The sequence below is a fragment of the Stegostoma tigrinum genome, chromosome 30, assembly GCF_030684315.1.
Source record: "Stegostoma tigrinum isolate sSteTig4 chromosome 30, sSteTig4.hap1, whole genome shotgun sequence".
Taxonomy (NCBI): Eukaryota; Metazoa; Chordata; class Chondrichthyes; order Orectolobiformes; family Stegostomatidae; genus Stegostoma; species Stegostoma tigrinum.
The window spans coordinates 19,506,731-19,518,783 of NC_081383.1; the positions used below are offsets into that span (position 1 = coordinate 19,506,731).

At 38.2% G+C, this 12,053-nt stretch overlaps 1 protein-coding gene and 1 non-coding gene across 2 annotated transcripts in view; both read right to left on the minus strand.

The window, feature by feature from the left end:
* Positions 1–798: 798 nt before the first annotated feature.
* Positions 799–12,053, minus strand: part of LOC125465750 (glutamic acid-rich protein-like) — a 38,521-nt gene continuing 27,266 nt past the window's right edge. Inside the window, exons 5-7 of the mRNA XM_048559529.2 lie at positions 10,899–11,042; positions 6,286–6,356; positions 799–1,641 (exon numbers count right to left, since the gene is read on the minus strand). Of these exons, the coding sequence (XP_048415486.1) occupies positions 931–1,641; positions 6,286–6,356; positions 10,899–11,042 (926 nt within the window). The 3' untranslated portion in view covers positions 799–930. The remainder of the gene's footprint in view (positions 1,642–6,285; positions 6,357–10,898; positions 11,043–12,053) is intronic.
* LOC125466088 (U6atac minor spliceosomal RNA) lies at positions 3,025–3,153 on the minus strand. The gene has a single exon (XR_007250381.1). It is a non-coding gene; the product is annotated as a U6atac minor spliceosomal RNA (small nuclear RNA).

Genomic DNA, 12,053 nt, shown 5'->3' on the forward strand with positions numbered 1-12,053 from the left:
TCTTCTAATCCACTGACAGAGTAAAAGATATTGAAACATGTAGTGCAATACACTTGGATATGTAATTCAACAAACAGTAATCCCAAAGTGAACAAATCATGTGCTCTCCAATTTCTTATTCCAGTTTAGAGATTACGGAGTATTACACTGCTGCCTCATTACACATAGAAACATGAAAAATAGGTGGAGTAGGCTATTCAGCCCTTCGAGCCTGCACTACCATTTAATATGATCATGGTGATCATGCAATTTCAGTATCCCATTCCGGCTTTCTCTGCAACCCCCATAATCCCTTTAGCCCCAAAGTCTAGCTCCCTCTTGAATACATCTAATGAACTGGGCCCAACAGCTTTCTGTAGCAGAGAATTCCACAGGTTCACAACTCTCCAAGTTAAGAAATTCTTTCTCATCTCAGTCCTGAATGACTTACCTCTTACTCTTAGATTGTGTCTCCTGGTTTTAGACTTCCCCAAATTCGGAAACATTCTTCCTTCATTTAGCCTGTCTGGTTCCATCAGCATTTTACATGCTTTCATCAGATGCCCACCAATCTCCTCATTCTTCTAAATTCCAGCAAGTACTAACTCAGTCCATCCAGTCTTTCCTCATATGTCAGTCTTGCCATCCCCAGAATCAGTCTGATGAACGTTCTTTGGACTCCCTCAATAGCAAGAATTGTGCCTGTTTCATATAATTGAGTGCCTGTAAGGCAGTGTCTTTATTAAAAAGCTTAACTTCACACACAAATAAATAATCCTTTTTGACACAAGGAGATTTTTATTTGGTGCAATAATAACTACTTTTATTTAGAAATATTGCACTTCTCTGATATAAATTAACATTTCTGTTTAGTCTTTTCACACAAAGTGGAAATATTTTCTAGTGATTGCAGCTCAACACAAATACATCTAAGTTGGAACTTGAACCTAATTAGTCATGTTTTCTGCTTTCTTTGAATTTATTTTTACCAAAATGCTTTCCCATGCCACCCTTCTTGTAAATGTTTTCACCTCCATAATGCTTACTTCGTTTGAACACTCTGTACTTACTATATTCTTTATGCACTTTATAATCATGTTTTTTGTTGTCATCTTGCTTAATGAAATATTTGTGCTTCTCAAAGTCTTTATAATAGCCTTGGTTTTTGTTGTATGTTGCTTGTTTAGCATTTTTCTCATGTCTTCTTGGAAAATTGAGTTGATTAAATTTACTCCCCTTATCGCATCCCTCTTCTTTGCCCTTGGAAGTCTTCTTACCATCTCCCTCTTTGAAGTGTTGTTCTTCATAACCCTGGTGGGCCCTGTGTTTTTCCTCCTTATGTTCCTTTTTGGAGTACTTATCATCTTTCTTTTCAAATTCGGTCTTGTGATCTTTCCTGTCCTTACTGGGCCTTCGTTCTGAGTCTTTATCTTTTGGCTTATAACCACTTTTAATGCTTTTGATCTCCTTAATGTATGCAGAGATCTGCTTTTTATCAGCTGCCTCAACCTTGCAGCCTCCTGGCTTTCCTTTCTGGATGGTACACATCTTTTTCAAATCTGTTCTGACAGGAGTTTGAGGGGGAAGCTTCTTCTCAAGTTCGTTGGTGGATTTCTCAGTCTCTGAGATCAATATCTGATCCTCTAGCATAGTCCTTTCTGCCTGGTGAGAAAAAAAAAATGCTCTGAAGAAATTGTGTTTATCATCCAGTGGCCTGACCAATATTTATTCATCAATTAACGTCAGTAAAACAGATGAACTGCTCTTTGCATGTTACTGTGTCTTAGAGCTTACTGAGCACAAATTGGCTGCTGGCTTTCTTACATTACAACAGTGACTATAGATCAAAAGTATTCGATTGGCTGTAAAGCAATTTGGGAGTACTGAGGTTGTGAAAGGTATATTAAAATGCAAGACTTCTTTTTTAAAAAGTCAGTGGGCTGAAGGGGGAAGGTACTAACCAGAGGAAAATACTTGGAAAACCAGTAATAAATCCACCATTTCATTGTAGCCCAGATCCTCTCTTATATTGTTATCAATCAGTTTAAGCCAGATAGGAAAATAAGCATAGGTGGAGGCCATTCAGCTCCTTGAGTCAATTCTGGCATTCAATTAAATCATGGCTGATCTGTAATCTAAGTCCAAATACCTGTACCCAGACAGCCCCCATATATCTTAATACCCTTGGTTAATTGAAATGTGTTAATCTTAGATTTAGAATGAACAATTAATCCAGCAACAATGCTATTCGGATGTGTGATCCAAATTTTCATCAGCACTGCTGCCTCAAAACACCAGGGACCTGGGTTTGATTCCATTCTCAAATGACTGTCTGTTTGGAGTTCGCACATTCTCCCAGTGTCTGCGCGGGTATGCTCTGGTTTTCTCCCATAGTTCAAATATGTGCAGATTAAGTGGATTGGCCATTCTGAATTTGCCCACAGTGTCCAGGGATATGTAGGTTAGGTGGATGAGCTGTGGGAAGTGCATGGATGGGATGGGTCTGGGTGAGTTACTCTTCAGAGGTTTGATGTGGGCTGTATGGTCTGCTTCCATACCAAAGGGATTCTATGATTCAAATTGGCTGCTGAAAGATCTGGCTCTAATTTTTATAACATGTCTTAGAGTCTTTTGAAATCTGTGTGTCATTCTGGTTATCGCAGTCCCTTATAGGCTAATATATCCTTCTTTATGTGCAGTGTCCAGAATTGAACACATTATTCCAGGTGCAACTTAACTAACTATTTGCATAACTATAGTATGATGTTTATTTACTTGTATTCAAATCCTCTGGATAAAGAGGCATTAGGATCATTATGTGTTCTATAACAGCATGTTTTGCTGAATGTAATTTAATTTAATATGAAATTCTACATTATTTACTAGTTAGGTCTACAAAGAGGGAAGATTCCCCAGGCTTGACTTAGTTTTTCCTAATCAGTCTGTTTGGCAATGTTATTATACACATCTGGAGCAGGTGGGACTTGAACCCAGCCTTCCCAGTCTAGGGTTACAGACACTACCACAGCACCACAAGAGGGTCCCAAAAAAAAATCGTCAGATGCGAGTAAGTAGGTGGTAAAAGTCTTAACCATTTGAGTGTGGTAAAACCACTAGGACCCCCTTCCATCCGTGTCTAGTAGAGGGGTAACCTTTTCTCCTTTCATATCATACATTAATTTCCTTTATATTTTTTCAGAACTGACAACTCTAGTAGCCATTGGAATTGCTGTAAAATTTCATGTTTAGACTTTTTGGAAACAATATATCCACATGAATGACTGACCCATAGCTTAAAGAAATAGGAAACATAAGAATCAATTTAGCACATGAATCGGTTATAATGAATGGAATGTACCAAGGTCAGTATTGGAGCACCCATCATTTGCGATCTATACGAACTACCTAGAATCAGAAATACGCTAAATGTTGGTTAAAATCACAAATGGTACTAAGTTGAGGCTGAAAGGGTTCAGGGAATGTAGAAACCAATTAAAGAATTACAGAAGGACCACAAGGATTAAAAATCAATACAGATACAATCAAGGCAATAAATACACTGAAATCAAAAATGATCACAAAGTAGAACTTAGGAAGTTTGCTTGTATTGACATGCTGATCTCAAGACAATATGTCTGTGTATTCATGCACTTTCCTTCACAAAGATGACTGTGATCATGGAAGTCCAACGTACATAAGTGTTAATAAAAATTGCCTGTTGTAATATTATTACTATATTAAAGATGATTACTGAAATATAGAGATTTGCAAGTTTTACACCAGGACATATAAATTTAAAAATCAAAGAATTTGATTTTGTTTATGTAACTATTACAACTTGTGACCAAAATTTCAAAAGTTTAAAAATATATTAAGCAATCTGTTATCCTCTATGTAAAAAACATTACTTTCTGTAGTCATATTTTGTCACCTTCCCATGTCAGAATTTGCCGTTATTAATCATCATCATCACCTTTCGAGTGTTCAACACCTGCTGTAATTTCTCCCTCTGCCACTGATGTCACTAGAGTGCTTCTGTTTTGTGTTTCTCAACTTGTACCAGAAGGAAATTTGTTGCAGTGGCCAATTCTCTTTCTCAAATTGTGGTAAACTTTGCTACTCAACTAATCAATGCTATAAAATCAGATTTTTACACAGAACCAAGGAGACAGTACATCACCGATGCTGAAGATCTGGAATAAAAATGCAAAATATTGACAATAGTCAGTGGGTCACATCTGACACATTTCTCTCTCTGCAGAAAATGACTGATCTGACCATTTCTAATGTTTTCTGACAGGCATTATTGGTGGTATTTTCCCCTCAGAGGTATCAAGAGAAATGGGAAGATGAAGAAATAATTGGGTGAATTTGACATGGAGATGAACTTGCTCCCTTCTCACCAATTCTGCCATTAAATTCTACTGAGAATGGCCATGGATGACTTTTTTGACTCACCAACTTACCCCAATCTGGGAAAATCAGAGGCAAGGATGATGGTCAAAGATGGATGGCCTCTGAGAACCACCTCCCTGCCCTTGAATCCAGCTCTATTGCCCCACTCAGCAACATGAAAAGAAAATGCCCTAACTTCTCATCACTGGATTCCCTCCAGAGTAGGCGTTGTCGCTTGGTCCTTAAGACAAAGGAACTAATTGGCTGACAGCTTCTGGCAACTTGACACCAGTGTCAAAGTGCCTGATAGGGTGAGAAGCTTGCTATGTGCCGCCTCTAAGCTCGTAATGAGCTGATTGGTGTGTAGCACAGACAATTATTTCACCAGTGGGTATGATGTGTCAATCACCACGTTACACACTCACCCCAACAGAGATGAAAAACGTCTGCACTTTAGTAATCATCTTAAATATAGTTGATGATATTAAAATTTTTGCTAACATTTACGTACGTAGGACTTCCATGAAAAGGAGTTCTATTTGTGTGCCATTTTCCAATTACCCCAACCTCTAGCCACTTTCATCTACAAATTATTCATTCTGATCCTGTTAACTTCCACAGCAGAGAGGGTTTCCATTATAGAATGTAGAGATTGAGTGTGCCAACATATGTAATGGATCTTATTTCAATGCCAGAAATGTTTGAAGTTGTGATGATACGCTCATACTTTGTAGAGCAGCTCACCCTTACCTCCTTAGACAGCAAGTGGATGACCAGCCTTCTGTTCTACCACCAAGACTGACTTGAATCACAGCAGAGGGCCACCATGAGGCACATTTACCGACAAGCGTGACAATTAAGAAGCCCTCTATCGGCTGAGGCAGTTTTTGCTGCTGAATTTAGATGGGAGGATTTTTATTGTGGATTTCTCCTGTACATCACGTACAGTTGTAACACAGCTTTACCACGAAACAGTATCATAAATCCCAGCACCACTCTCTGACTGCATCATTCTTGCCAGGCAGCTAAAGTCTAAATGAGCCTATTGTTGTTCATTCTTGGTCTAATCCTCTACCTGGTAAATTTAATTTCTACCCAGCTTTGATCTAATATAAATTTTATTCCGATTCCACTTTTGTTTAATTTTTGCCATCTGCTGTCCCTACCTATAGTTTGTTCACCTAATAGTCTTACCCTTTGTCTTTCCCAGTATGTTTTTCCACCTCACTGAGAGTCTACACTTCTTATTCAGTTTTCTTCTTCCCTATTTATAATTTCTCACCGATGTCAACTGCTCAACATAACACAGTAGCTTTCTCTCCCTAAACCCAAATCCAGTTTAAGAAATAAGTCACAGATGTTATTGCGAGAAATCATCAGTAGCAACAAAGTTGATTGTTCTGACTAATTTACGTGAAGGTAAGGGGATATTTTACTTATGGTTTTACAATCAAAGTTATGGAATGTGTCGATGAATTCAGAAAATTATTCAAAATGTTAATCAACAGATTTTCTGATGGTAGCAGGAGTCAAAGCTTATTATTCATTAACAGACTCAAAAAGTTCCAATATTCTGTAGGCAATTTACAATCTTTTGATTACATACAAATAGGTTGGTATTATCCATAGCTACAAATTTAATGTTAAAATTCAAAGAAGTTGACAGAGAAATTATAAATTGACATTTATTCAAGAGAAGCCATACAGCCAATTTTCTATTAAAAATGCAGCCAAATACAATCAATAAATAATATTGGATTGTCTGATTAGTATAGCTGTTAATGGGTTCACAGCAATTAAAACATTCACTTCTACTCTTACTGGAAAATGTAGCATGTTATATAATATTTCAAGACTCTTTTAAAATATATATTATACACTTCTGTGTACATTTTAAAGAAATCTTCTTACCAATTTCAAATCTTCATTATCAAGAAGTTCACTGTCAGAATACACCAACATATCGTCTACTTCAAAAATACCTGTGAAAATAGTCTGTGTGAGACAACCATGTAAACAGTATAAAAATGCAAAATACTGCACATATTGGAATCTGAAACAGAACAAGGACATCTGAAGAAGGGTCATATTGGATATGAAATTTTAACTCTGTTTCTCTCTCCACCGATAAGTTGAGTTTCTCTGCTTTTGTTTTACGTAAACAGTACCTTAGGTTGCGATCTAAGTGTAGTGTTCATCCACGGGAAAGCCATTTTCATCATTTTATCTATTAGTCTTAGCCATAGAGATATACAGCATGGAAACAGACCCTTCAATCCAACTCCATGCTGACCAATAATCCTAAATAAATCTAGTTCCATTTACCAGCATTTCCACCCACATTCCTCTAAACCCTTCCTATTCATGTACCCATCCAGGTGCCTTTTAAATGTTGTAATTGTACCAGTCTCCACCAATTCCTCTGGCAGCTTATTTCATTCACGCACTACCCCCTAGATTTGGACTCCCACCCTAGGGAAAAGACCTTGTCTGGTTACTCTACTCATGCCTCCAATGATTTTATAAGCCTTTGAAAGGTCAGCCCTCAGCTTCTGACACTCCAGAGAAAATAGTCCCAGCCTGTTCAGCTTTTCCCTATTGCTGAAACCCTCTAACCCTGGCAATATGCTTGTAAATCTTTTCTGAACCCTTTCAAGTTTCACAACATCCTCCCCACAGCAGGGAGACTAGAATTGAACACAGTATTCCAATAGTGGCTTTACCAATGTCCTGTACAGCTGTGACATGACTTTCAAACTCCTATACTCAATGTACTGCCAAATAAAGGCATGCATACCAGATGTTTTGAAAACTGGAAGAACTGCGGTTGCTGTAAATTGGGAACAAAAACAAGAGTTTCTGGAAAAGCTCAGCAAGTCTGGCAGTATCTGTGAAGAAAAAAAAATCACAGTTAATGTTTTGGGTCCAGTGACCTTTCCTCAGAATTGTTCTGAGGAAAGGTCACCAGACCCGAAACGTTAACTGTGATTTTTTTCTTCAAAGATACTGCCAGACCTGTTGAGCTTTTCCTGTAACTTCTGTTTTTGTTCCCTATTTACTGCATCCGCAGTTCTTTCAGTTTTCCAGTAACTTCTGTTTTTATACCAATTGTCTTCTTAACTATCCTGTCGATCTGTGACTCTACTTTCAAGGAACTATGAACCTGCACTGCCAGATCTCTCGATTCAGCAACACCAGGACCTTATCAGGTATATAAATCCTGTCCTGATTTGCCTTTCCAAAATGCAGCACTGCATGTTTATTTAAATTAATCTCCATCTGCGACTCCTCGGCCCATTGGCCCACCTGAATATGATCTTGTTATACTGTTACTTTCTCTATGAAAAGTTTAACCCATCATGTGTATTTTTATGATGTCATTAGATCACAGATCTAGCTAAATTCATTCGAGGAAAAGCTAGACATGCTTCTTGTCCAAATGGACATCACTACTTACAAAGCTGTAGGGGCAGGACTTTACAATTCATATTCAATGTGTGGTCACAGGTTGCATGGTTCACAGGAAATCCCCACCAGCAGAACCAAACCCACCAGATCATGTGCTAATCACGCACCTAAGTGCTCCCTTGGTGAGCTTTCCAGCATGTCATGTCCTTGGGCAGCAAAGACCCTATGTAGCTAGTCAGAGACCAGATGCTGTGGTCAGCATCTTTTGTGGGCTCTTTTTTAGGGATAGGTTAGCTTCTGGGGAGGGTAGTGGGTTCAGGGGAGAAGGAGGGTAAGACAAGCAGTGTATTTCATTACCACCTCTACCCTAATCCTCCCCAAGCTGGGGTGTATACAGGGCCCCACCAACGTGGCAGGCAGGTCACTCATTTTATGACTCAGGAAGCCTGAAAATGTTCTTTGGTGCCAGGAATAGAGTTAATCGCATGGTAGCATTAAGATGCCCTTAGAGGTCCTTAATTAGTAGCAGGTCGAGAGATCGTCCACGTGCGTTCCATCCATTCAGCACTTTGAACCTGTTCTGCCATTTAGTATGATCATGCAGAACATCTAACTCAATACCCTGTACCCACTTTCTCCTCATACTCTTTGATCCTTTCAGCCCCAAAAAGTGCATGTAACTCTTTCTTGAAAAAATTCAATGCTTTTGGACCAAACACTTCCTGTGGCAGAAAATTCCACAGGTTCACCACTCTCTGGGTGAAGAAATTTCTCCTCATCTCAACCGTAAATGGCTCTATCTTGTATCTTTAGACTCTGCCGGGTTAATTTCTGAGGTGGTGAAAAGGGGAAGGGTATCTCATCAGTGCCAACACACCCTATTATCTGCCTTTACAACCTTGCTTGCGACTTCTCAGGATGGAAAATTCTGTTGTAGTACATCAATGAATTCTGGGCCAGGCTGGTCTTCTGCAATTGTTTTGAATGTATAGGTAGGCTGGAAAGTAATTTCCCACCTCTTTTTTTTCATCAAATTGGCTTGGATTTATTTTTCTGTCTTGGATTTTTTTAGTTGGTTCGTATTAGATTTGGCTGTGTGGCGAATGTTTTATTATGATACACAAGGTAATGTGGAACAGGCAGGTGGATCAGAGGGGCTTTTCCAGTCCATAATTTCCACACTGTTCTCATATGCTTTGATAAAGAAGGTCTTTCAATCTGATGAGGACCGTTCAGAATAGCAACTTACACTCTCCTATTATATGCATCCTTTGTTTATCAAACAGATCAGTGGACTGGCCTAAACAATCAATCCTACAACATGTTCCTGCTGTTGGTCATTCTCTGTGTAAAGAAGCATTTTGTAGAAACTATTTATAATCTGCCTTGCACAACTCTAAACCTGTTATATATTCCCCTGCTACTAAGAACACAAGAACATAAGAAGTTACAGCAGAAAGCAGGATGTTGCCTGGTATGGAAAGCATTAGCTATGAGGAGATGTTGGACAGACTTGGGTTGTTCTCATTGGAATGACGGAGGTTGAGGTGACCTGTTAGAGGTCTACAAGATTATGAAGGGCATGGGCAGTCAGAAGCCTTTTCCCAGGATGGAAGAGTCAGTTACCAAAGGGCCTAGATTTAAGGTGTGAAGGGCAAGGTTTAAAGGTGATGTATGAGATATGTTTTTTATACAGAGGGTGGTGGGTGCCTGGAACTCGCTGCTGGTGGAGGTAGCAGAGCAGATACTATAGTGATTTTGAAAGAATGTTTTGATAAATACATGAATAGGATGGTAATAGAGGGATACAGTCCCCAGAAGAGTAGGGGTTTTAGTTGTGATGGGCAGCATGTCGGTGCAGGCTTGGAGGGCCAAAGGGCCTGTTGCTGTGCTGTAATTTTCTTTGTTCTTTGTTCAGAAAGCAAACGCACAGCTCCTTCAACTTGTTTCACCATTCAACAGGATCACAGTTGATCTCCTTAAAATTCACTTTCCTGTCTGACTAAAACCTTTTATTCCCACAGAGTTTAAATAAAAATCTGTCTCTCCTTGCTTTGAGTATGCTCAGTGATGGAGATCTCTCACTGTCTGGGTAGAGAATTCCAAAGGCTCATCGTTCTCTGAGTGAAAACATTTCTTTTCATTTCGGCCTTAGAACATTGACCCCCTATTCTGAGGCTGTTGCCTCATGTTCCAATATCCCAGTCAGTGAAATCAACTTCCCAGCATCCATCTTGCCAATTTCCTTAAAAATCAATGAGATCACATCTCATTCTGCTGAACTCTAGAGATTATAGGCAAAATTCATTCAGCTTCTTATCCCTAAGGTCTAATCAAGTGAACCTTCATTTTATGGCTTGAAGAGCATGTCAATAATTGTTTATATTTTGAGACCAAAACTATACATAATGCTAAAGGTGTGGTCTCATCTTGTACAATTGAAGTAAGGTTTCCTTGTTTTGTATTCCAGTCCCCTTGCAATAATTGCTTTTCTAATTGATGTACCTCCGTGATAATTTTTTGTATTTTTTGTACAAATACACACAATTGTCTCTGAACACAAAAAGGCTTCACACTTTCCCTATATTATGCTTCATTCGCTGCCTTCTTGTTGGCTCACATGACCTGCCTATATCCCCTTGCAATCTCTTTATATCCTTCTCACAACTTACATTCCCACCTAGATTTGTGATACTAAACTTGAGTGAATTACTCACATTCACTTTAATCTATGTAATTGTAAATCTGAGATATCAATCTAATTTACTTCTCTAGTGCTACTAATGTTCTGCTCCAGTAAACCAAGTGGTGAAGGAGAGAGCTGGAGCCAATCGTTGCGTATTTTTCTAAGCATTTATTTACAGAGATATGCATTACAAACTTGCACCTCCAATCACACAATTTCCATTTGGTCATATCAAAAGGGGAACAAGTGGGGTCTCAGTTAATGTACACTACCAGCATACAATTAAATACATTTATATACATTTAACAACTTATGTGGTTTTGTGAGACTAGATCCAAGACTGTGTAACCTTATTTTTAGCAGGAAAAGTTTGAATTATTATATCCAATCTTAGACATCAGAGTTCAAAGGTCCATCACTTAGTGCTTACCTACAATCAGCTGGACACCCATGCTGAACACCACGAACGCTGCTGCAACTAAAATGCATCGATTTAAGGTGATTTGTGCCCAAGGGTCCTCTTCAGCATTCTGCTTCACTTGAATTCTTTCAATAGTCTCTTTTTGCAACTTCACTGACAAAAGGACAGAAATAAATGTTTACTTGCCTCCCTATCTTTGGTTACTGAGCTTTTTCATTGCTTCCCTTCACAGAAGTAATGGTGTTAGAAAGAAAATTAATCCTTAGAATCAGAAAAGAAGTAAACCTGCCCACAGAAAATTATTTGTATAAAATACATCGAAATAGGTTGATATTTCCATGCAAACTCATAATAAGTTCAAAGTTCCAGAACTGACTTGGAACTTTCCCAGGTAGATTTTCTCATCAGTTTACATTTAACATCAGGTTTGAAATGTGTGCACACAATTTGTTATTTATAACTCCCACTTATTTTTAGCGGCCTATTCAATTCCCTGACTATGCTTTGAACGGGCAAGGGAAGCACTCACCAATTTATGGTTAATTATACTAAAACCCAACTCAGTTACAATGGTTTTGCTACATGTAAAGTTATGCCAATTTATTATGAAGAAAATTAAAACTTTGAAGCCTGGTGTTCATTAATCACAACATACAATCCCTATAAATGCTGATAAGACATTTAATTGTATGTAAATAGTTAGCCAAAATTTCTGGTTGCAATTTAATGTTCAGAATCAGAGGTTAACAGAAAATCTAGAATCAAGTTCGTATAAAGAAAATTATTGTTTTTGTACCATCAGAATTTTCAACTAAAAAGCAAATTTTAAAATAATTGTATGTTAAGGTAATTTCCCAGTTTCTACATTGGTACAGTGCTCAAAAATCATCTAACTGCATCAATGATATTGATATTTCTCCATGGAAGTGAATTTAATGTATCATGCATTAAGATTTGTGCCTTTTGTGATGCTTATGAATTTGTATTTTTCCTTGTTTCTTCCATCTTTTAACTTGGGAATTTAAGAGTTGCAATTCATCTTGTGCTTTTTGGAGGAAGAAGAGGACAGACTGTACAGCAGAATAAACCCAACCTGTGTTCACCTTTTAGTATTCTCAATACATACATGCCTAGCTACACATTTACCAGAACTGATGAAATGGG